The 24,831-nt window shown below is 50.6% G+C and overlaps 2 protein-coding genes and 1 long non-coding RNA gene across 3 annotated transcripts; 2 read left to right on the top strand and 1 right to left on the bottom strand.

Annotated features, from left to right (window-relative positions):
* Window positions 1–86: 86 nt before the first annotated feature.
* On the bottom strand, window positions 87–4,157 carry COX4I1 (cytochrome c oxidase subunit 4I1). Its single transcript, XM_075039898.1, has 5 exons — window positions 4,007–4,157; window positions 3,006–3,085; window positions 2,225–2,392; window positions 1,134–1,265; window positions 87–353 (listed from the first exon to the last, which is right to left on the bottom strand). The coding sequence occupies exons 2-5, from the start codon at window positions 3,082–3,084 to the stop codon at window positions 217–219; spliced, it is 516 nt and encodes a 171-aa protein (XP_074895999.1). The 5' UTR covers window position 3,085; window positions 4,007–4,157; the 3' UTR covers window positions 87–216.
* A 45-nt stretch (window positions 4,158–4,202) lies between these two features.
* Window positions 4,203–12,697, top strand: EMC8 (ER membrane protein complex subunit 8). Its single transcript, XM_075039897.1, has 5 exons — window positions 4,203–4,497; window positions 9,280–9,356; window positions 10,777–10,846; window positions 11,385–11,479; window positions 11,774–12,697. Exons 1-5 carry the CDS (start codon window positions 4,288–4,290, stop codon window positions 11,931–11,933), a joined length of 612 nt encoding a protein of 203 aa, XP_074895998.1. The 5' UTR covers window positions 4,203–4,287; the 3' UTR covers window positions 11,934–12,697.
* Window positions 12,698–19,729: 7,032 nt separating this feature from the next.
* Window positions 19,730–23,774, top strand: LOC142036234 (uncharacterized). The gene is made up of 3 exons (XR_012652122.1): window positions 19,730–19,968; window positions 21,482–21,570; window positions 22,990–23,774. It is a non-coding gene; the product is annotated as an uncharacterized LOC142036234 (long non-coding RNA).
* Window positions 23,775–24,831: the final 1,057 nt, after the last annotated feature.

Raw genomic sequence — 24,831 nt, 5'->3', positions numbered from 1 at the left:
ACGACTCTCTGGGAAAGCTCTGCCCCTCAACCCGCACTACAGATTACCATCACAACAAACGCATTTGAAGACCAATAAAAGGAAACTTTCAAGTTAACCAGACATTTATTAGCATCTGTGTAGACAGAGAGGTTGTTCCAGTACATAAGCAACGAGGTCACACACAGGTGATGGAATCATTTCATATTCAAGCAGAGCAGGTTCCACTGAGTTGCTTCATTTCTTCCATTCGTTCTTCTCAAAATCCCACTGGGAAGAGATGCCCTCCACAGGATTAATCCGCATGTCCAACATTCTCTTCGTCTGCGCTGACAGCCACTCGTCAGAGAAGGTGTGCGGAATAGGGCCGTACACTACAATTTAAAAGCAGGTAGAATTACATCGTGATACAAAACGAGCAAGTTGGGAACCGAGGTACAAGTTTCACTAACAAAAAGCTTTTTTCCCCCCGAAGCTATCAGTGCTGATTACACGCACACCATCGCTGTTCAAACCTACGTTCCCTACATCCAATTTCTGAAGGATTCAGCTCAGACCAGATTCCCACATTGATTCTCTAGCTGTTTTGTTCATCAGAAAAGGCTTGTACCAAGACAACAGCCGCCTCCTAAACTTTCACCGCGAGTAGATGAAGCCCCAAGACAGAGAGCAGCTCATTTAACTGCGTGCTCTGCCTCACGGCAGCTGGAAGGCTCCCTCGAGGTAGGATCGTTAGCTGGGAAGGAAGCCAAACATGGCAGAAACCCAAATGTTTACTACCCAGGCAGCAATAAACGTTTGCGACAGCAGGTTTCACAGGAGGAGGAAGCTCTGGGATCATTAGTGTATGACCACTCTTTTGCCTCCCTTTCCTCTCTTCTCACCAAAACTCTCTCCACCACCTTCACCTTTCTACAAGTCAGCTTCCTGAATATTTACACTACGTACCTGGTGATCTCCATGAAGTTACAGCTCCAGAACTGAGTTTCAGAGACTAACAAAGAGCAACTGCCAGGAGGTCACCGGAACGGCTGTTCGATACACATGCATTCTGACCCCCCGGAGCAGTTTATGGAGAATTCTCTGATTTCCCATCAGGTATCAATTGATCTTGCTCTTCATTTAAGACTTAACACTGTATGGCATTTACTTACTGTAATGTTTCTGCCAAATGAGGATGACACCAGTTACACCAAGAAAGAACAGTACTGCACCAAGGACGGTCTTCCATTCATTTGATCCTCTGTTCATTTCTGCATAGCTCTCGTTAAATTTGATACGATACACTGCAAAAAAGTTAAAAAGCATCAAATCATTTCTTTTACTCTTTCTGTGACTTGCAGGCAACTGGTCGCTCTCCAGAGGGAGGTGACCAAAGCCTAAAGCTGAACGAAAGGGGAAGGCCTGACAGAAGGAGAAATGGAGCTCTCCTTCCCTCCCTCCAATTCCCAGGGCGGTTACTGACCACAAAGCTTCATAGCACAAATAATTTCAACAGGAACACTGGTATCTCAAAAGGCTTCCCTCAGCTTCACCACTAAGGCCCACAATATTTTGAAGTTCAAAACAGCATTAGATTTGGAGAGTGCTTACGAATACTTGAGCGATTCCCAAAAGAGTTTTAAACCTTCTCACTGGGACACGGGTGGACACAGCACTGTTGACAGATCAGGCTCTCACTTGCATACCATGACGGCAGTTAGAAAAGATGATGCAGTTTTATTGGCAAGTCAAAACACCTGCTTGGCACTTTAATTACCTGAAATTTGGTAATGCTACGGTCAGTGGTCATTAACATTCAAATACACAGGGTTCATTTTACTCTGCCGGACTAACAATTGCATATTATTATAACGAAGAAATGTTTTTCTGGCTTGTCAATAGCAGATGGGAATCAAGAAACAAATATAATGATTATTTGTTTTCTGGAAGAGGAAGAAATTGCTGAACTTCACTTCTAGCACCTAACAGACACCATGGCAGGCGCTTCTAACTTTTTGAAACAGCACCAAGGATCCCAGGAACACAAACCACTGATCTCCACTCGCACAGAAACAAGGAGCTCCATCATAATTAATAAAGCTCCTTCACGGCTCTGCTCACAGAGCCGCTGGAAAGAGCAGGGTTTAGCAGCTACCTCAACAGGCACCGCCTGCCACTTTCTAGTAAAAGCCGTCAACAATGAACACATAACAGATCAGATCGCGTGGTTGCTAGCTGTGAGGTTAAAGCCCCTGCTACGTACATTCGACTTTCTCATCAACGGACAGAGCAGTCCAAGATGCCTTTTCCTTCTCTTTCAGCGCCTTCTGCTGAGCAGAGAGATCCCTTACAAAGGCCACTTCAGGCAGAGGAACATCACGACGGTCAACATAGGCTGGGAGGCTGAAATCCTCTGCTTTGACAACACCAGCTGCACATGGGAACAGAAGACACACCCATTCAAGCTTCTGACTCTTGCACAAACATTCCTTTCTGGTTACAATACAAAAAAACAATGGTGCAGTCAAAAACATGACAACAGTTTGACAACAAAGGAATACAGGAGGGAAAAAACTTCTGGATGAAGCATTCATCGGGGAGGAAGAGGGAAAAGAGAGAGTACTTAAAGCAGGTGCTATTTTAAGAGCGTAAGAATAAAGCAGAAGGAGGATCTACATAAAAGGTAATATCCAAAATTACTTTATTAATGCCTCGGACATCTCTGTTTCCAGCTGTCACACTGATCACCTCCCCTACCAAATACCTAGAAGCCCTCTCCACCTTTTCCATCCTAGTTTCTGCCTGGTCCTCGGCTCCTGCAGCCTCCCCAGCAGCCATCAGCCCTGCCTACGCCTCCGCGATGCCATCTGCTGGCACCGCCTGCTCAGACAGCTGTCCTGCCACCGGGCAAGGCACCAGCCTCACCAAACCCCCTCTATCCCAATTCTTTCCTTACCCAAACCCCAGCAGCAGCTTTTTGTGTTCTTCCTCTAGAGCTCTTGTTTTATCGTCCTTACTAAAACAGCAAAGCGGTTGCCACCTACCATGGCCGTGCGCTCTCACACAGATGGAGGTGGAGATGGCTCTCTTCCCAATGAGGCTGAATGCCCTGGAAGCCAACATCCTGTCAGCACAAAACAACAGCAGGTAAGTCAGTGTCAGGTAAAGACATCGAATGTACACAGGTGAAATAACACCATTTTCCAATAGTCTATAAAGAAGAAAAGCCAGCCTAGAGGCTTCCTGCCCCTTCTCCAAAGAGCAGCACATCAGACCGAACTGCTCCGGGCTTTTCAGGGACATTCCCCCACTAGAGCTACTTGGATGAGCCTTCCTCTCCCCCCTTTTTTCCCCGCAGCCTCCTGTATTTGAACTCAAAGGCATTCTCATGTTCAAGTCAGCCTTCCAGGATTATTTGCTTTCGCTCAGCAACGAATCGTTTCTGAGCACAAGCCAAGAGACCCAAGCAAGCCGAGTCTAAACACATCTCACACCCGCTGAGGAAACACTCCAGCAGTGAACAACACCGGCATGTCCGAGGGAAGGGCAGACGCCCAGCTAACGGTTTCTCCCACAGCCTCCCCGCCCAAGCCTCCACTCCAGGACACGGGTTTCTCACAGGCCCCAGGCCTCAGCAAACAAACAAACAAAAAAACCCCACGAATCCCCCGCGAGGTGAGCGCGGAGCCCACGGCCCACGCCTGACCTTGGCGTGGACCTCACGGCACAGGGCAGCGAGGCCCCCACCGCCCCCATCCACGGTGCCGTCCACGGTGCCACCCACGGCAGTGACGCCTGACACCCGCCCGACATGCCGTGACACCGGCGATATGACGCCGCACCGACACACCCCTCCCCGCTCCTTCAAGGGGAAGGCCGCAGCCCTCCGCCCCTCATTCCCCCACCACCAACCCGGCCTGCGCCACCCGCCATCCGCCGGGGCGGCTGAATATGGCGGGCAGGGCCCACCCGAGCACCGGCGGGGAGCGGGCAGCCCCCGTACCCCCCGTTACCCCCCCTCCCGGCCCCGCCGCGGCCCGACGACCTGGCGACCGTCCTCTACCCGGGGCTGCGACCGGAAGGAGGCGGCCGAGCGGAAGCGCGGTGCACGCCGGGAGTACGCGGGAGAGCGAGAAGCCGCGAAGGAGCGGCCCTTTAACCCGCGGGGTTGATGGGATACGGGAGGACCGCCCCCCTCCTTCCCTCCGCCCTCGCTTTTTTACGACAGCGCTTGACGGCATTTGACGACACTTGGCGGCGGGCGGCGGGACGGGGAGCGGGGCCGGTGAAGCGGTGGCGGCCGTCGTGGCTGTCTGCCGTGGCAGGATGAAGCTGACCACTCAAGCTTACTGCAAAATGGTGCTGCACGGCGCCAAGTACCCGCACTGCGCCGTTAACGGGCTGCTGGTGGCCGAACGGCCGTCGGGCGCTCCGCGTCGCGACCAGACCGGGCCTCCCTCGCTTTTCGTCGACTGTATCCCGCTCTTTCACGGTACCCTGGCTCTGGCACCCATGCTGGAGGTGGCCCTCACCTTGGTAAGGCTCTAGGCCTGGGAGGGATGCGGCCGGGGGTGAGGAAAGGCCGGTGCTGAGGGGACTTGGGGGGCTGGGGTAGTTCTGCCAGCCCTGCACTAGCGATAGCCAAATCTGTGGGGTGAGTGGTAAAAGTAAAGTGGAAAAAAAGAAAAAACCCAAGGTCCACCCGCTGTACAGCTCTCCGCTGGGGAAGCAGTAGCAAATTGCAAAGCCTCGTAGTTTTGTCTAATTTCTTTGCCAGTGCAGAGAAACTGCTACTTCTGTCAGTGTGATTATCTCCGAATAACTCTCAGAGGGAATGTCCTTATTCTACAGCAGGAAGAGCTTTTCCCAGCTTACCTTTAGGGCACTTCAAAGCAGTATCAGCTAATTGGAAAAGGGCATGCTTGTCTCCAAATAAGAGTGTATAGATGCATATATATATGCATTTCTTAATTCATTTTAGTGTGCTTTCCCCATTTATGGAAGCCATTAGCCTAAACAGGAAAAAAAAAAATTATGTGTCTTCATACTGGAGGTCTGGCTTGGGTTTGAAATCTCACTTTGTATCTTGCAGGCTAGCTGTTGATTAGTTAGCCGTGGGACAGGCTGGGGCAGCCAAGTACTCCCAGTTACAATATCCCCTACCTCACCTGCCACTGTGGAAGAGCAATTAGTCATTGTGGGATAATCCATTTTCCCCCCATCATCATATAGGCAGGACAAGAATAATGTCAGGACTGTAGGGCTGGCGCTTTCCAGTCTCAACGCCCCGGTCATGAAGACTGGGAGCCATCCTGCATTGGACCATGGCTCCTTTCTGCCTGGCGTTTGGAGAGAGTCCCTTTGTCAAAACCAGAAGACGGAGGGAGTGAAACATGCTTGGATTTTATTGTAATGGGGAGTCGGGGTGGGCTGGTGCAAATCTGGAGGTAAAGAAGCGTTTTGGCACCTTCGCTCTAGGCGTAGCCACCACTGAAGTGAGATCTGGGTGTGATTTGGGCTCTCGACTTTTCTATCCATTTAAAGACTTGTCATTATTAACAGGAGAAAATCCATGCCTTTTTGATTTCTGTAAAAGTAACTAATTTCTGATTCTTCTAGACTTCTTGGCCTAAACGTTTCCCTCAGTTTAACAGATTGGTTCATCAGCAAATATTCCTTTGTAAATAAATTCCTGTTTTTTCCAGTTGAGATGATGCCATGGGAATTTTGAGATATTTCTGAAGCCTGGGTATGATGAAATGCAGCCAGAGGCACAGGAACAGGGGCCGAGCCTGAGCCTTGGCCGTTTAGGTTTGCCATACTGCTGTGGAGCACACAAAATTTGTCAGTCTTAAGTATGTTTATGCCAGTGTAACAGTGTAGGAGTAACACAGAAAAGTATGGTGGTCGTGTAATCGTTATCTGCTTACAGTTTTCCTCATGTTACTGCTTGGGAAAATGTACAAAGACTGTACATAATTGCTTTAATGTAGGCAAGGCTTGACTTTACCTTTCTGAATGATGGTAATTTGTTTTTCCTCTGGGAATGAGTAAGTGGAAGTTGCTAATGAAGTATAGAGTAACATGTATAATATATTTAAAGTATGTGTAGGGTTTGTCTTTAAATCGGGATTAGATGCCTTTCTACAGGGTCAGTGGCAGTGAATTTTCGTGAACTTTAGGCCTTCAGTCTAGTTTTCTAGTGTAGATCTTGCTACAGGATCATATTATTAGGAAATAAATCCTGTTTCTTGCAACATCTGAAATGTCTTGCCACATGTACAGTAAGTAAATCATTATGGAACCAAAGATATGGCATTGTCTTACATATTTGCTCTTGGGTTTTGATACAAAAAGTTTAAGATCGGAAACCCCCAGCATTTCCCACGTTAATTAGGACTTGCTAAGTCACATCGTTGTTTGCAGTCACATTTGATGACTTCTGTGATACTTGGCAGCTTTAAAACACAGCGCTTGACAAGAGCCCAAGGCCTTTTGCTCTTGTTCTTTGTTTAAACAAAGGCAAAGGTGTCAATAAATACTGGCACGGCAGCTATGAAAATTGGATTTTATTGTCGTAAGGTTTAAAAGGAGGGCGCTCTCGCCTGTTCCGTACAACATAACGCATGGTTACTGAATAAATCAGTGAGATTAGCATGGTTGCAACTCGATGTTTGTAGCAAAGCGCCCCTGTTTCTAAAGGATTTTGAAGCTTTGACAGGTTTCGATGGGATCTGTTTCTTTTCCAGTTCAATTACTGCTGATTCTTGGTCAAGCCTGTGGACTGGTCATACATGTGAGGGTTTTCTAGAACTAGCCCCACGAGCTTCACCTCCTTTTCTCTGACCTGAGTTATCCCAGAACATCAAATGGGAGAAATAGTCTCCAGATTTAATCTGAAAACAGAGGGTACACTTTCAAACGGACTTGTCCATGTGGTAACTTCTAAAAATTGCGAGCAGTGCTTTAGCAGCAGCCTAGGTACAAGGAAGCAACAAAATCGGATTTTATTAAACACGCAGCAGTGCTTGAAGGTTTGTAGCTCTGGAGGAGAGAGCAGAAGGGCGTGTGTTTAATTTGCACTTTGGCTTGTCGGTTTTAAATCCCTTTCAATAATGGAGTCATTAAAGAAAAAGTGAATTAAGTTTCACATGGGGGGTTTTTTGTGCCTTTGAATTTCTCAGCTAATTGATGTGGTTTTGCAACCACACCTTCTCAAAAAAAAAAAAAAAAAAAAAAACAAACCCATGCAGCACTTCCCCCTCCATCCGCATGGCTGGCTCCCTGCTGCCTGAAACAGTGGTCTGATGGCAGTAGGTTACAGCCTTTCTCCTCCCAGGGCTCTCGTAAACCCCCCTGCCACCCGCCTTTGGTGGCCGCAGCAAATCGGAGGGCAGGCCACTTTTGATTTTTCAGGGGTGACACGCACCATGTGGAAGCAAGATACAATTTGTCGTCCCATTGGCTTGCCCTCTTCAGGGCTGGACGTGACTAAAAATATCAGGGGCTAATTGATGCTGAGGCTACCTGTGGTGACAGTGCCGCGGTTAGAAAGTGTTTGGAAATTGCAGGTGGAAACAGCTTTAATTCCAAAAAGATTTTTTTCCTTTTTTTTTTTTTTTTTTATGGAAGCAGTCTTTAGTTACCACTTAGGGAACTGAGAACTTAAAAATCATACTCTCTTTTTTTTAAGACCATTTTCAGTACGCAAGAAAAATTAATTTAGAACTAAGGATTTTTATTTTTAAATTGATGGACCTTTTTTTAATTATTATTAATTTTAGTGTCTGGGCTTCTGGCTTTAATGCCAAGCTTTCAAGCCACTAATAATTAAAACCGTAGTCCTAAGCCCTCAAAATGGGTTTGTAATTGAAACAGCAGTTGGCCCTCAGCTATAGCAGGGCTACGCAGCCTTTTTTTTTTTTTTATCACGTAAATCCATGTCATCCCTTGTAGAGGAGGGATTATTCATGTGGCTTTTTTTTGTTTGTTTATGCAGTCTAGTGCTATAATTATTGCTAAATATGAGGTTTATTTGACTTGCAGGATGCGACAGGTCAGCATCAGGTATATTTTTGGACTCCATTTTAATATAGCTATTGAGGGTTTTTTGATGCATGCTCTTTAGGGACTGCAGAGGAAAATTCTAGCTGCTTTCTCCACTTCTGTGTTTCAGGGCTCTATTATGCTGAATTGATATCCTCAGTTATAAGGAGAAACATCATACATACATATATATATATATATGTATTTTCAAAGCAAGACAGACTCAGCAGGAGGAATTCAGATCCAGCATAAAGCAGAAAGAACAGCAGTGTGTGCATGCTGAAACTGCACTTAAAAAAAAAAGCCACAAGAAAACTACATAAACTTTTGTACTTGTGTAAATCAAAAGTTGTGTAAATCACATGCAAAGAAATGCATACATTTTTGCATTTATATACAGATGTTATATAAGGAGGAGCTGCATGGACTGACCATGTCTGTAATGGAGATGAGAGAATTTATGCCAATAGCTCTTTCAGCAAGCCCTTATCTTGTGGCTAAGCTGGAGAATATTTTTAGAAGAGTGTTCAGTTTCGATTGAAAGATTTCAAAAGAGTGGAGAATCCACCCACATGGTTTGATAAGTTGCTCCCGCGGTTAGTTACCCTTGCAGGTGAACTCTCAAAGGAAAACAATTTTATCACAAAAGGCTTTTCGTAACGGAGCAGGTTGAAAAGATGATAAATGGGGCAAACTTTTTCTGCCTCGCATTTACCTTTCACTTTAACTTTTATTTGCTAATTAAGGTAAAAAATGCTTACACTTTAACCTAGAAATATTACATTAGAAATAAAGTGAACAGGCTCATTTTGAAAGGACAGTACAGTCACACATCTACATGCTGAACATTTTCGAACTTCTCTCTGTCAAATGAACACTAACAGAAAATAGCCATAAACAGCAATAGGTAAGACCTAGACTCCTTTCCTAGGCAGCGTTGCTGAAGCTCTTTACTAGTCTTGTCATTCGAATTTAGGCCAGGCTTTGACTGAGATAACTTCTTGCTCTTTTGCTCCATTTGGTTAATGTTTTCCATCATTCTCCGAATGTTCAATTTGGTTTCTCTGATCTCGCTAAATTAGCCAAAATCTGTGTGTGAGTGCACACATAAATATATATAAATATGTATATATTTAAAGAAGCAGTTGGCAAAGATACTGTAATCATTCAATTACTGTTTTATTTGCAGGACAGACATGAGATGTCCTTAGTTCTGTAGGGTTTTTTCTTTTTTTTTTTTCCTGGGCTTAATTGTTCCGATTACTTTTTCAGATTGACTCTTGGTGCAAAGAGAATAGCTACGTGATAGCTGGATATTACCAGGCAAATGAACGCGTGAAAGATGCCAGGTGTGTTGGTGCAATATTTCCTTCTGTTTGCTCTTTTATGTTGTACTTTGTACTCTGCCAACAAAAATCATCGACATAAATCATGCGTGTTGATTAACTTTGACAACTGTCATCTGGTTTCACATTGTCTTCGTGGTGCTGGTGGATATGGCCTTTGTTCAGGTGCAGAAACCCCAGTCTTTCCAGAATCACTCCTCTTTAGTGGATACTATAAAAGGCCAGTCTTTGAATGACTGCCAACCAGTTTAATTACAGTTGTCAGGGAAATAGCCAAAATTTGCAGGAGCGTTAGCTTGTGCAGTACGTATCTTGTAAACTTGAACGACTCTGAGTATCTTTTGGAAAGTCTTTCAGAAGTGACCGAATTCTTACTAAACTACTTAATAGTCTCCGAGTTTTACTGAAGCATTTTCTTACATGGTAAAGGGACGCTCTTGAAATGGAAGATGATGTCAGTCAAGCAGAAATACCTCTTTTCACTTATTTTCCCCAGGATTAGTCATTTTTTTTTCCCTGCTAGCTATCTCAAATTACTCAATAAGCAATAAAGGGGCCTTCCTGTGGAGCCACAATATAGCTTTAGGTATGTGTATCAAATATTTTCCCCTGTATCTATTAGACAAATCCAGTATCAGGACTAGTGAGAGTACGTCATACTTGCATTCAAAGAAAATATGAAGAGTTTGTTTAAAGTCTTATGCTATGTTCTGGTTATTTTGTTAATGTATATCCTTCAGTCACAAGTATGGTTTTTTAAGTAATACTTGTGACTGCTAAGGTATCTAACAGGCATAAGGGCATTATTTGTCCTTTCCTTACAAGGGAAATAAATCTGCGTGAGACATTTTTAAGGAGAAGGTACAGTTTCTCTGTTCTGTTTGAGGTTTGAAAGAATATCACAGGCTTGGTTGCTTTTTTTTTTAAATTCCGATTTCAATTCTGAAGATAACTGGCACCATGCAGAGACTGTCATCTTTGAAACATGGTAAGGGTTTTTCTTTAAAAGATTATCTGATTTTGGTAGAGAAGCTGGGCAGTGAGTGGGTTCAAATGCAGACTGGGGAGCGAACTCTGTTTCTTTTTTAAATGCCTGCAAGGGCAAAAGTGGCTGCGGTCTTTGGTCTGGTGGAAGAAGGTAGGAGGCTGCAAAACGTTCATTCCACATGAAGTCTGCAGTGAGCATTTTGCTGTTCAAAAACCCTTTGCCTAAGCATAGCTGAGATCGAGATCATGTGCTGAAGAGAGGAGCTGGGGTTTTCTTGGCCTTCTGACTTCAATCAAGTGTAGCATCAGCTCGATATCTTGTTCCTGTTTGTAAGCACGCAGTGTAGTTTTCACATCTCTTTAAGCATATTTCCTGCTGGTGTCAGCTGAAATGTCATGGTTCACATAACACAGTTACTTTTACCTTCTGCTGCAGTCCAAACCAGGTTGCGGAAAAGGTGGCCTCCAGAATTGCAGAGGGCTTTAACGATACAGCGCTCATAATGGTAAATTACTTCATTGCTCCCCTCTTCCCCCCCCCACCCCTTTCTGTATTGTTAATGTTATGACCGTGGTTTTGGACTAGCCATTTAAATGCTCTTCTCTGGGTCCTCTAATAGTGAAGTAACTAATTTCCTCTTTCCCTCCAAATGCTCTGGGGAAGAGATGCAATGACCTGTAGCCAGTGAAGTTCTTAGTAAGTCTACAGAGAGACTGCGGTTAGTTCTCTGCTGTCTCAAAGGAAGTGAAGGCCTTCTCTGCTTGCAAGGCTTGAGGGAAGGCAGTGTATTTCATGACTTCAGATCCCCTTCTGTGACTTAAACTCTGGTCTTTTATGAAACAAACAGTGCTTTGCATCCTTGCTGCAGTAACAAAGGATGTTGGCAGTTTAAACATGTAAAATTTGGCTCACTCGAAGGTAGAACAGTGGATGAGTTAGTGTAAGGTGCCCTGTTTGTAAAAACTGACTTTGTTTTTTGTATCATCTCTTTACTTGGGATCTTGAGGAAGAGACTAAGGTGGTGTTTTCCTGTTGCACAACAGGTTGATAACACCAAGTTTACGATGGAGTGCGTAGAGCCTGCCATTCATGTGTATGAGCTTCATGAGAACAAGTGGAGGTGCAAGGACCCACACGTGTGAGTAAACTTCAGAGTTTGTTTGTGTTTGGGTAGTAAGGAAAAAGGGGTTGCCTGGTTAAGGGCAAAACTTGGACTGTGATCAGTAACACTGTAAGGGCGGTGAGTGTAGCTGACAGTGCTTTTAAAGCTGTTTTTTGCTATAGTGAAAGAGAATGGAAGGCTTGTGCAGCCAGGCAGTGGTATGACCACCATGACCACGTTGCAGAGAGTGTGGCTTAATTTCCAGAGTGGAGGAGGTGGTGGAGATTTTCTTTGTGATTACTTTTAATTCCTGGTTATTTTACGTCCTAGTGATTTTTGTGAAGATTGGACCGAAGCCCAGAGAATCGCTGCATCTCTCTTGGACAGCAAGTCCTACGAGACGCTTGTAGATTTTGATAATCACCTGGATGATATCCGGAACGACTGGACAAACCCAGAGATCAACAAAGCTGTCCTCCACCTGTGTTAGAAGGGTTTCTACTGACTAATTTATGGGCATTCCCACTATGTACTGAAGAGACAAAAATGCTATTTTTGAATGTAAATAGAATAATATTCAGTACCTTGTGTGGAAACCCGACTGATTAAAAAGGAGTGGCACGTCACATGGCAGAGTGATGTGTCCGTAAGCCGTTGACTCTTTTTTGTGAGATTCCTTGGAAGAACTGCAAACTGTCAGTTACAGCTGTCTTCATGGATGCCTTCCCAGTTGTAGCGAATGTTGCTATTCCTTCAAAACCAGAACTACTTCTGCTTGTCCCTACTGTTCGTATTACAAAGTTTTGACTAAGTTTTTCTAATCTTTAGAGAGGTTACTTTTTAACAATTTATGGAAATACCTTGTCCTCAGATGAGAAATTTTAAGGTCAAATACATACAATGTAAGGTTAACAGTTTCTTTTGACCTGGCTTGGAAACGTAATTCTGTCGGCACAGTAAAATGCCAACTGCTAAGGACGATGTACCATGCTCACGTGTCACCTGTTTTGCAGTGGTTTAGCATGACACAGCTACAGAGAACATGTTCAAGCAGTATTCCCAAATGCCATGGTGATTCCTGCTCTCCGTGGGCATACAACCACAGTTATTGCTTGAATATGTTAAACCCAAGGTAAAAACAAATATTCACCTAACAATTTGTAAAAAGGACTGGAAGTGCACTAATGAGTTTGAATGACGGTTCTAAACCAGTTTGAGTCCACAAAAGAAGAGTGAAATTAATTTTATTATTAATTATTATTATTAATTTTATGCAGTCTTTTGGGGTTTTATAAACAGGTCTCATTTTCAACTGGTTCCTATGGTGTCCGTTTAAGTGGGTCTAAAATGTATCCCTCCAAGTTCAAGGCAAGCAATCCAAGAACATCGAATCAAGGAGCCTAGATATAGTCTAGTTCAGCCTCTGTCTGTCATTCTAATTAATGTTTGTTTCTAAGAAGCAGCTTGCTGGACAATGAAGCTTTATCTCAGGCTAGTACAGTTCTTTGTAAGTCTTGTTGCCTTGCTCCTCATGGTTGGTTGTGAAAGTGTAGTTAAACATAGCCTCAACCTGCAACAGTTTCTCTACATTTCCTTCTCTTCCTACCCAAAAATCTTTTTACAAGGAAGATCCAAATGATCCACCTCTCTCCAAGTTCCTGCTTTTTCCTTAGCGTTCTTATTTTAAAACATGGGGAGTGGGATTGTCAAAACCTCTTGGTCTACCTCTGCTTCTGTTTAAATAAGCACAAGTTTTACTCTTAGCCTTAGTGAGAGATGGGGTAAGGCTGAAATCCTGTTCTGAGGCAGTGATAGAACCAGGATGCCTCCAGTCAGGTCCTGCTGTGGAGTTCCCTGCAGTTCAGATTCCACAAAGCCATGAGGTGAGGTCTGAGATTCAGCTTCCTGTCCAAGGAGGAGATGAAGTTTTGAACTGAAAGGTTCGGTTTGTCTCCGTACTATGCAGTAGTAAGGTGTGATGGGCATTACAGAAGGGATTGGCACTTAGTCAGTAGCCTTTCCTAAGCATGAGTCAGATAGGCTTGCAGGAAAGGAAAATGTTTTCACTTGTTGGGCGAAAACGTGTGTCTAGCTCACAAACAGCAAGATAAACATGTTCCATGGCTGTTTACTACACATCCACAGCTGGATGAAAAGAAACGGCAATGCTCTGGCAAGGTATACTCGGAGTAGGCTCCGCAAATAGCACACGCTGCAGGAAGAGGACTGTTGCCTTACTTTGTACAAACACCTCATGAAATCTAACCTATTGTTCCAGAGGCAGATGTTATCTTAGCAAGACAGGTTACATTAGTTATGTGAGATTGTCAGCCAACGCTGCCATATAAGCCAGTATGTCTCCTGAGCCACAGGAAACGTATTTCTTATTCTTTGTAACTAGATGTCATAATCACGCTTTGATCGTATATATGCTAATACAGTCTAATCTCGCAGTACTCCCCCCCTCACCCTCGTAAGACAAAGCAAAATGTATGTCATCAGTCTGTAACCTGATGGAAACGCTCCCTGTGACAAACCGTTGAGACACGTTGCTGGAAGGGGAGCAGCTTTTAATGCTCTGTCTTTCCCTCTTTTTATCTTCTGTTTGCTTTTAAATGAGGTCCTTTGAGTGCTTTGCCACCAGTAGAAGCCCAAGCTGGCTTTAAGCAAAAAGGACAAGCGTTGCTGTGCTCAGATCTTATCTCACCTGTCCTATCTGCATTGAAGGCTGGACAAAAGGCAGCAATTTCATAAAGGCAAGGCAGCCTGCAGCCACTGTGGCTCATGTGAAAGAATGAGGAAACTGCAGGGCTCAGTGAAGGCTGTGTTCCCCTTTCCTGCTGATGTACCAAACCTTCCTGCAGGAGCAAATGCTGGTTTCCTGGCTGGTGGATCAGCTGCATTCATTGGAGGAATTCAAGGTAACTCCTTTTAAAACTGCTGAGGAAGAAATCTTGGGGAAGGTGTCTGCATCTTCATTGCTGGAGTCCTCTGATAGCTGGGAAGACAGCACTGGGGATGGGTCTTACTCTTTTTTTGTTTTGTTAGCAATTAATTACATGCGGCGGTTTTTTTATTCCCTTCCCCACCGGTGTTCACCAAGATTTGGAGATTTGCCTGCCCAGATGTTTAACTCCCAGCTCTTTACCTCATCCATAGGACCTCAGGCACTTGGAAATGCAAAATTATTCCCACGTGGGATTCTTTTTTCCACTCTCAACCCTAATATTTCAAAACAGTAATAAACAGACCCCGCAAGTATCTGAAAATACCAGTATAAAGTGCTTGGGTTTCTGAGTGGGAGGATGCACGCTACTCTTTGCTGGATCCACGTGAGTACTCGCAGTGAATCCTTTAGTCACAAGAAGAGAATGAAGAGCTTTAAGTGTGCATTGCTTCAAGTGCCCATTCAGTTTGAAATTAAGGATCAGAGCGAGCCCAGACCCAGACAGCCAGGAGGCGCGTCCCCAGGTGTACCACCAGCTGATGGCCCAGGGCACTTCCAGCTGTGGTCAAAAACTCCATGTACAGATCCAGCCTGAGAAAGCCAGAAGGAAGGAGAGAGTTTGGGGGACCTGTAGGCATTATTTTCACCAAGAAACGAGACCACCCTAAAATTGCTTGGAGAATCGGCAGCTAGTTGGGGCTAGATATACATCAGGAATGGTCTCCGCTCCTGGCTTGCGCGGTGTCATGAGAGAGAAGAGCAGATGGGTGGCAAGAGCCAAGAGGTGTCTTTGATCAGCTGCTCATGCACACAAGTGAGATATCCGTTCCCAGGGAACGTACTGGTGCCACAGTCTCTCTGAGCTCATTGCTGCGTGTATACATGATGACTTTGGGTTGGTTTTGTTCTTCATTCAGCAAGTGAAACAGTCTGCCGCTGGAGTTTTTCCCCCTTCCCTCCTCCCATCTGCCGGCTGAGCCGCTCATGGGATGTTCCCTAGCCTATGTCAGCGTGAAAACGAGCAAAGACCTGCCGCGTAACCTGTTTCAGCTCATTAGAGCTGACGTGGGTGAGGGAAGCAGACGAGCAGTTCAGCTGGCAGGATGGAGGAGCCGCAGCCTCTTCGCCTGGCACAGCTGGAGCCGGGGGCAGACAGATGTGCAGAGCCCAGCCCTGCTCTGCATGGCGCTGCAGAGATGCACCGTAAGAGATGACCCCCTGCCCCCAAGAATTTCTTATCTAAGCGGCAGAGATGCACACCGAGGAGAGGTGACAGTGACAGATGCAGGAAGCAAACCCAGGTCTCTTTGCTCCCTGGCTAGAGGCCTAATCGCTTGCACTCTGCTGCTGCTGCTATTTGTAAAACGTCTCAAGATGCTCGGGTGGAGGGCATTACCGATACGGAAAGAGCTCGCGAATGCTAATGGAGGAGGCTGTTAGTGGGGTGGACTTGCGGTTGACTGCAGCTTGGAAAATGGCCTCAAGGGGAAATGCGCTCAGCATGCATTTGTGAGCTGTGCTTCTAGTTCGTGATTTAATTCGGCTCCTGGAGCGGAGCTGGGTCGCCCACCCTTGCCCGTAGGAGCTGTAGTGAGCTGGTCCAGATCGGGCAGACTGGGCTGGGCGAGCTGCTTCCTTCCCATCTTGCCTGGGCTCCGTTACTCCCAACTCGAGTTAAACATCTCAACGCATCGTACTGCTGCGCTGCAAACTCCTCCTTTGCTTTACCCATTGCCCTGCGACCAGCCTTCCCGCAGCAGGCAGCGATTTCACTGTGCTGAAGTATCCACTGAGGACTTTATCGATTTTTTTTTTCTTTTTTTTTTTTTAACTGTCACTTTTAGACCACATTTTCACCCAGCCTTCTCATCCAAAAGTACACCCTAGCAGCTTATTTCCCTTTGGTTTTCAGCCGTCGCCCTGTGAAAGGCGGCAGACGCGGATTGGGAGAGGACGGAGGCAGGTTGCCGGTGAGGCTTTCCAATAACGGGACCGCGCGAAAGGTGAAAGCGGTCCGTGCTCCTCCGTGGCTGCGCGGTGAGCTTGGTGCTTTGCAACCTGCCGGAGCTGTGATGAGGCAGACAGGGAACAACGCTTCTCTTAAAGATACCCGGTAGGTGGGCTGGGGGTAACGGGTAACTCCTTGAGTGCTTCCAGGCAGCGCCGCACCGGCTGCAGCGTGGCAGCACTTTAGCTGGATGCGGGCAGGACCGGTGCCAGGCATGTCCCAGTCTGCGCAGCATCAACCCACGAGGGCCAAGAGAAACAACGCAGCCCTTCCTAGAAATGCGCTCTGGAGCTTAAAAGATGGACCTAATTGAAAAAATGTATTGAAGTTGTACCAGGGGATAAAAGGGAAAAGCTGGGCTGAGATTAACCTGGAGCTCAGTCGAGCCGAGAAGCGCAGCAGCCGCGGCCAGGTCCCTAAGCCAATTCCCAGCCACGGCCTCCCAGCCGCCCACTGAATCCATGCCCGGCAGGGAGGTGGTTTGCTCTGGATGCAGGTCTGGCAGGAGAGCCCGGCACGCTCTGGTTTTGTGCTTCAGGTACGTGCTCGCTTTCCGCTTTGCTTCCTCCCCGACCTGCCACAGCAGCTCCTGGCTTGCTCGTGAGAGCTGCTGCCACGGCCCGGTGGATTTTCTCCGGGGGTATTTTCTGCCTGCACGATTCCTGCCGGTTGTTTGGTCTGCCGGTCCTGCCAAGAGCCTGTGCTTGGGGAATGCTGGAGCTGCTCCAGTTTCCCCGGAGCCTGCATCTTCAGCTGCCTCCTCGTGACATCCTCCTCCCTTCCCACGCCTGGCATCCCCTCTGGGTACCGCTCGCCTGCCCTGGATGGCTGCGGGCCTCCCCCGGCGTGGGGTTCCGGGGCTGGGAGCGTTTCTTTTCCCCTCCCAGCGCCTCCAGCTTCAGTAAGTCCCGTGCGATGGCCCTGCTCCCCCCTTCTAGGGCAATTTCTGAGCCAGGCTGGGACCGGTCCTTTCCCCTGCACGGGTCAGAAAAGACCTGGAGCAGGCAGCCTCCTCGCTCCGTTAGCACGGAACCAGGGTGACGTGTCCCCTGCGTTAGCAGATCCTGGGACGCCGTGACCCAGAAAGCTGCTTCCCCTCCCTCTTTTCTAAAACAAGCCCAGCTGGTGTTTGCAGGAGCAACTCCTTCGAAGGGAGCCAGCAGAGCAGCCCTCTCCGGGCTCTGCTCCACCACGCTCTCATCCGACGCTTTTCTTGTGGCCGGTGTTTGCAAAATACATCCCCCTCCCTGTGGTTCCTGTGGCATCTGGGAAGCCGTGAGCTCGCCCTGCCCGTCCCCTTCCAGCGAAGTTATGAGGCCGCTCTCCATCCTCGCCCCCTCAGCGGTCCTTCAGCCACCTCCGCCTTCCTCCGCACCAGGGCAGGATGGGGCCGGTGGGTTGGGGAGTGCTGAGCCTGGGGGAGAGGAACAGCCCAGCTGCCGAAGAGCCACGGCCAGAACTGGAAACCAGTTCACTGGCCGCATCAAAGGACCGCCCGGGATGGTTGCCTGGGCTGGAGGGACGAGCCTTCACCCGGGAGAGGTCTCCGACCCACCAAGGAAGCTTTATGAACCCATCCTCTTCCTCCCCCTGGCCAGCTGGCTCTTGCCGGGGTTTGGCCAGTTGCCCTGACGTGATGCTCAGCAAGTCACAGCCCCAAGCATCGGGAGCTCCTGGGAGGGATGCGGACCAGAGACGAGGCTGCGTGGTGGGGGGGGGTCTCACAGTGCCCCTGCAAACCTGCCCCAGGGTGTTTTTGCTTCCCAGGCTGTGGGGAGGAGAGGAAGGGGTGTGCAATGCTGTGTTTGTTCCTATCGGGTGTCGCCACACCAGCTGGAGCAGTGCTGCAGCCCGCAGAGCTAACCACAGTTATTTTAGCAGGCTGATGTTTATGTTTACCTCCCCGCCTCAGCAAGGCATTGCTTTTGGTCGCTCACGGTTTTAGCAAAGGACTGCTGCTCCAGACCAAGCTGGTTCCAGCCCTCTTGGGTTTGGGGCAGCTTGTTCTCACCCAACGGCAGCAAACAGGTAGTTTTGGAGAAAGGCGTCAAAATAGCTAATGTGGAGGGGGAATTCCTGCCGCTCAGACTGGATTTGTGCTGCAGCGTCAGGGCTGCCGGGGAGGGGTCCCTGGTGGGATGCTGCGTGCCCTGAGGTTAGGAGAGGATCTGGAAAAACCAGGCTTGCCAGGCCCTGGCTCAGACCTTGTCCTCTAGCTCTTGGACTTTGCAGCTGAACAGGCAAAAAACCTACATGAATCGGTTAATTTATCTGGTTTTTCTGGGGCAAAACTGGAGCCACAGGTTGCAAACGTCTGCCCTGGCCTCTGTGTCCAGGAGCGGTGCCTGCAGCTGGGGCTGCAGCCTTTCCCCTGTGCCATCTGCCCGGCTCTTGAGCTTGAAGCTTTGCAATAACTCAGCTATTCGATAAATCAGAGGAGCCAGATGGGGAAGGAAATCAGCCCTTTCCATATCTGTGATTTTCACCAAACATGGCAGGCCCAGGCCAGCAGAAACTGGAGCAAAACCACCCGTTTCCCCTCCCTGCTCCCCTTTATGCCCATCCCAGCAAGGCTTGGTATCGTGTGCGGGGCTCTGATCTCGCCAGAGACCTCCCAAGCACCTGGGATCAGTTCGCTCCGATCTCCAGGCGAAGTTCAAAGCTTTCCCTTCGTTCCTGCCTGCAGCCACGGGGTGTTTAATGCACAGCCGGCATTCCCTGCACGCCGGCGCCCTGGATGTGAACCGCTGCTTTTCAGCTCTGTCTGAAAAGGAGCCGTCTTGGGGCCTCGCCTCTTAATTGTGGAGGAGGTGAACATGAAAAAAGCCTCTGGCTGCTTTTAAGGCAGGCAAAGGCGGCTGTTCCGGAGGCAGAGCCTTCGCCCAGGCATCCTCACAGCGGGGTGGTACCCGACCCGGAGCTCTCATCCTGGGGGTGGTGAGAAACCCTCTGCCTGGTGCTGTTCCTGGTTTTGGGCTGGCGGGTCAGACAGGAGCGGGGAAAAACCCTTTCTGGAAGCTGGAGGTGGTGAAGATGCTCGCAGAGGCTGGGAGCGTCGCTGCTCTCTAGACATCAGGGATGCCAGAGTCCTGCCAGAGCTGGGTGTGGGACCCGGATACCAAACTGGTACTGGCCTTTCTAAGGCACTTGGTAGCCCCTCTGACTGCTTGTAGGGATGCTCGGTGGTCCAGGGGCTTCAGCTGCGGGCGAGGGGCACTCCTGCTCTTCCCTCTCTCAGCACCGGGCTGGATTGTGCAGCGGGGTGAGAGTAAAGCGGCATTTCCTCATCACCCAAGGGCTTTGCTGGGCTTGGATGGGGCTGGAGGGGGGGATGGATGGGAGGAGCCGGGACTCCACTAACCTGATTAACCAGGTTAGAAACCAACCTTGCAAAAACCCAAACCGCCTGGCTGCAACCTCCTCCCGCCCTCCCAGGGCACGGCTGGTCCTGAGTGGGAACTCCCCACCCAGCCTCGCACCCCCACTCCCCTCCCGCATCCGAGAGCGGCCGAGCACGGTGTGGAGGTGGGATGCGACGGCGGGCATCGTGCCTCCAGCTCCTAGGACCGGGTAAGTATCATCCCCTCGGAGCACCGCGGCCGCCTTCGGTCCCACTCGCCCTCCCCGGCGCATCCCCAGCCCCACACGCCGGCTGAGCATCCCCCCCGCCCCGCGCCACCGCTCTAGTGACGCTCGCGATGAGCGTCTGGGAGTTTTTGGAGCGTGAATTCGTCGGGAATGCAAACGCTTCTTTGGCCCGGTGCTGGCAGAGGAGCAAAGTTGAAGCCCCAGAACCAACCACCAGAAATCCTCTGCCGAAACGCCGGCGGGATGGGGGATTTCTCTACCCACGCGTCAATCCCGGCGCTGCAAGCAAGCACTTGTGTTTGGCCGTGGTGGGGATGCAGGGCAGGGAGGGGGCTGCTGTGTCCTGCAAGGGTTTGGCCACGGGGGTCCGGTTTCTTAGAGGAGACCCCCCCGCTGTGCCGTGGGGCTGGGTGTCCCCAGCACTACCCTTCTCCAGCCCTGAGAGGCTGGTGTGGCGTTGCGGTGTGAGCCACCGGCAGGTGCCAAAAAAACAGAGAACTTGCCTCAAAACAAGTTTCTTGATATTTGGGTAGCCAGCATGATAGCTGCAAAGTGGGGGTCCGGGGAGGGGGGGCTCTGCTCGCAGCCCTGGCACGGCTTCCCGACCGCAGGGTTGTCATGGCTCGGGGTGCTTGCGGGGACTTGATAAGAAATGCAGAATTAAAACCAGTGATAGCAAGTTCCCGCTTCCCCTTGCCAGCTGCTGCCGGCCCACCCCGGGGCTGCTTGGAAAGGTGGAGTAAAGCCATGGTGGAGGTCGGGCAGTGAGAGCAGAGGGTTTGCTTGGCTCTCTGCGGGCCTCGGAGCTTGGAAGAGCCAAAAGGAGTCACTGACCCTCATCCCAATAAGCTTTTCCCAGCAGCTGTGGGCAGGAGGGATGCACATTTCCCACTATAAGGGATTTTTGCCCAGAATCATTTTCAGCTGATTAAAAAAGCGATGTCCCACGTGGGGGTTCATCCACCAGAAAGCCTTCAGGGGGTCGGGGATGCCCAAACGGAGCAGGACCACGCGCTCTCCGGCAGCGCATCCCCGGCTGCTCCCGGGGGAGGCAGCCCCGGGTGCGATGCTGCAGCCGAGCATCCCTCTTATTTCCTGCGCGTGGGCTCGGGGTTTTCTCTCAAAGCACCGGTCGCCTTCATAAACAACAACCTGATTCCTCCTGCTCGCAACATCTTCACCCAGAAACATTTGCAGCACCGGCCCCAGGAGCAGACGAGCCGGGGTGAGATACCCCCACCTGGCAACAGGCTCCTTCTCCCCCTCCCCAAAAAAAGTTCCTCCTAAAACTCAGCAGCTGAGATTGAGTCACTAAAGCGCTGTGACATCACCAGCGGTTTTTGCTACCGAGCAGCCGTGCTTCCTGTTATGCCCGGGCGCCTATAGAGATACACGTATATATACGCACGCATAGGTGCGCGCTTTTATTGAGCAATTGAGTTCGCTCTCCTTCCTCCCAGCGTCGCTTCCCGCAACCCTCGCCTCTCTTTTGCAGCACCAGCGGCGAGGACCAGCGGCGGGGCTGGGGACCTGGGTCCCGCTAAGAGGATGAAAACATGGGGCTCAAGTTATCCTGCCTGAAAGGTAGGCTGGGGTGGGTGTTGGGGTCTCTCCTGCTCTGTGAAGGCATCTGGGGGATGGTTGTACATGGAGGAGCTTTAGGCATTTCTGCCGTGGGCAGGACTGGTGTGGTTTGGCATCCTGGGGGCATTTAAGCAAGTCCCACGGGTGACCTGTTGTTCATGCATCACCCCAGAGCTGAAGGGTCCGGTCCTGGGCTTGCTCCTGCATCCTTTGCTCCGGAGCATCCCTAAACTGATGGCATCCCTCTACAAATCAGGTGGGGTTTCCTTAGAGGTGGGAAAAAGCCAGCACGGATGGGATGCTTGGGGAACGGATGAGATGCTCCTGGCTGACCCTGAGCATCCTTCATCCTTCATTGCTCTGCTTCCCCCCAGGGATATTCCAGCCCAGGAATTTCCCCCTAGCTTTAATTTTCTTAATGGAGTTAGGCTGGGGATGGCGGCAGTGATGTCTGCAGAGAGAGGAAAGCGGGAGCTTTTAATGCTCCTGGCCTCGCCGCACTGGGTGAGCAGGGCGAAGGCTGGATATTGCGTCTCCCATTAGCTCTGCGTCCCAGTGCTGACCCCTGAGCAGCTCATATTAATCATCCTTGGGGTCGTTAGGGATGGGAGCTAACGAGCATCCCTCTCTAAGATGCAGAGCTGCTTCTTCCCTGGCTTTTCCCAAGCCCAAACCCTACGTGAGATGCTGGCTGTGACGGGGATGGTTTCGGATGCGTGATCCAAAAATGAGCTCTGCGCCCATGTGCCCACTCCCTGTGTCGGGGATATTGCAGGTGGGGCTGGTGGTGTGGGGTCTGGGGGATTTGGGGGTCCCACAGACACCTCCCCCCCAGCCCAACATGGTGTGACTGAGGAGGGGAAACTGAGGCAGCCAGGGAGTCCCCATCCTGCCCCAAATCCAGGACAGAGCCCCAAAATATCCCTCCACCCCTCCGATGAGCTTGGAGTCTGCAATGAAATAAAAGACCCACCCCCTCTTCCAGCTCCCTTACGTAAGGCAGGGCTTTATCCTTAATTAAAAAGAGATTAAAAATATCAGTGTCTGTCCCCTCCGGGCATTTTCCTGCTCGGGAAGAACTGAAACCTCCCTGGCTGCTGCCTGTGCCGCACGGGGCTTTTCTCCTGATTAAAAAAGCAGATTAAAGCGATTTGCTCCCCGGGCAGGCAGCTGGGGGTGTGTGTGTGTGTGTGCTGTGGTATTCGCCTCTATCGGACACCCCAAAATCCAGGGTGGGAAGGAGGTGCGAGGCTGCATCTGGCTGCTGGAGGGGGTGGCTGTGGATTCTCTAGTGGCTTGTAAGGGGTTGAGCTGGACATGGGGGTCCGGAGGAGGGCAGGGAGGAGGGGGATGCTGCAGCCCCACGCCTGATCTTCTCCCCACACACACACTTTGGTCTCCCTCCCCCCATTTTTGCAGGCTTGAAGACGTGCGTGAGCAGCGGGAACGGCAACGACAGGACCCCGGCGGCATCCCCAAGCGAGAAGAACCTGCATGTGCCCTCCATCATCGTCACGCCGCCCACGCCCACGGGGACCATGCTGTCCCGCGAGACCCGGCGGGCGGGGGGGCCACCGCCGTGCAGCCAGTGCTGAGCACGGGGACCGGGCAGGGGGAATCCGTCCCCACTCCACCGGGATGGAGCCACAGCCGCTGGGATGCAAACTGGCCGGATCCAGCACCCCAGGAGCTCCCCGGGGACACGCGGGGCACCCATCACACGGGTGGGTTTGGACACCGGTGACTGTTTTTTCTCTTTTTTCCTAAAAGCACCGGGGAGGGGGTGGCATCGTGCGGCATCTCCCCAGTGAATAAAACCCCTGGGGCTCTGCACCCCCCCGGTTTGGCACCCACCGCCTCCTTCGGGCTGTGTCGGTGGAGCGGCGGGTGGGCTGTCCCCCCCCAAAAAAAAACCACCCGTCACCACCACCCTGAAGCTGACTTTGTGCCGCCGGGTGGTTGAAATTGGGGTACGCCCCACCAGCCCCCACCTCTCTGCCCAGATCGGAGAAACCGGTTGCAAACGGCACCGGCAAAAATGAACTCGGCGTCGCCCGCAAATCGCCCTCGTGGCCCCGCCGGATCGGCCGCATCCCCGGGAAAGGAGCCGGGGGCGATGATGCTTCCCGGGGAGCGGCGGCACCAGGAGCCGGCGGGAGAGGCGGGAGTGTGAAAGCAGATGGAAATTTAATTTTTTAATGACAGCAGCAGATGGCAAAAGACACGCAAGTGGAGTCGCAGCGTGGCGGAGCCATTTATAGAGCGCCCGGCGGAGCTGCGGCACGTGCCGGCGGCACCACGGGGGCTGCTCGGTTAATGGATCGGGGGGGGGGGGATCCTGCAGCCCCCGGTAGGGGTTGGTCAGGGGGGTCCCCGAGGCTTGGCCCCCCTCCATCCCAGCCTAGGGGCACCCATGGGGCAATCCTCACCCCAAGGGTCGGGGTCGCTCCCATGGGTGCCCCGGGGCTGAGCCCGAGGAGGTCGGGGAGGGGGATTGGGGAGACCTGGCATCTTTGGGGGGGGTCTCTGTTTCCATGGTGACCCGCAAGCTGGGCTGTAGCCCCCCCCCAGAGCGGCGGGTACCGGCAGCTTCGGCCCCTCGGCTGGGCTGAACGTGGGAGGGATGGAGGGAGGGATGATGCGGTGCGTGGAGAGATGGCAAGAGGAGGGCTGGCTCTGCTTTAAGGCACGGATGAGTGGATAGAAGATGGCTGGATGGGTGGGGGGTGGATGGACGGGTGGAAGGGTGGATGGAGGCATGGGTGGGTCGCTGGATGGGTGGGGGGGTGGATGGATGGATGTGTGGATGAATGGAGGGAGGGATGGGGGCAAGGATGGGTGAGTGGATGGGTGGGTGGATGGATGGAAGGAAGGGCAAGTGGGTAAATGGATGGATAGGGGCACAGATGGGTGGGTGGGTGAGTGGATGGGTGGGCAGGTGGGTGGATGAATGGAGGCATGGATGGATGGATGGATGGATGGACAGGTGGGTAGATGGATGGATGGGGGCACAGACAGGTGGGTAGATGGATGGATGGGGGCAAGGATGGGTGAGTGGATGGGTGGATGGATGGATGGACAGGTGGGTAGATGGGTGAGTGAAGGCATGGATGGATGGATGGATGGACAGGTGGGTAGATGGATGGATGGGGGCACGGATGGGTGGGTGGGTGGATGGATGGACAGGCAGACAGGTGGGTGGATGAATGGATGGATGGACAGATGGACGGATGGACAGGTGGGTAGATGGATGGATGGGGG

The sequence above is a fragment of the Buteo buteo genome, chromosome 11, assembly GCF_964188355.1.
Source record: "Buteo buteo chromosome 11, bButBut1.hap1.1, whole genome shotgun sequence".
Taxonomy (NCBI): Eukaryota; Metazoa; Chordata; class Aves; order Accipitriformes; family Accipitridae; genus Buteo; species Buteo buteo.
The sequence above is the reverse complement of the archived record's forward strand: the minus strand, read 5'-3'. Positions and strand labels throughout refer to the sequence as shown.

What these genes read in the sequence shown, in the direction of transcription:
- COX4I1 (XM_075039898.1), bottom strand. Translation starts at nt 3,084, where the DNA reads ATGTTGGCTTCCAGGGCATTCAGCCTCATTGGGAAGAGAGCCATCTCC. An exon ending in TGTGAGAGCGCACGGCCATG is followed by an intron (nt 2,393 to 3,005) that starts GTAGGTGGCAAC and finishes TCCCATGTGCAG; the next exon opens with CTGGTGTTGTCAAAGCAGAG. An exon ending in CGTTGATGAGAAAGTCGAAT is followed by an intron (nt 1,266 to 2,224) that starts GTACGTAGCAGG and finishes ACTTTTTTGCAG; the next exon opens with TGTATCGTATCAAATTTAAC.
- EMC8 (XM_075039897.1), top strand. Translation starts at nt 4,288, where the DNA reads ATGAAGCTGACCACTCAAGCTTACTGCAAAATGGTGCTGCACGGCGCC. An exon ending in ACGATACAGCGCTCATAATG is followed by an intron (nt 10,847 to 11,384) that starts GTAAATTACTTC and finishes GTTGCACAACAG; the next exon opens with GTTGATAACACCAAGTTTAC. An exon ending in AGGTGCAAGGACCCACACGT is followed by an intron (nt 11,480 to 11,773) that starts GTGAGTAAACTT and finishes TTTACGTCCTAG; the next exon opens with TGATTTTTGTGAAGATTGGA.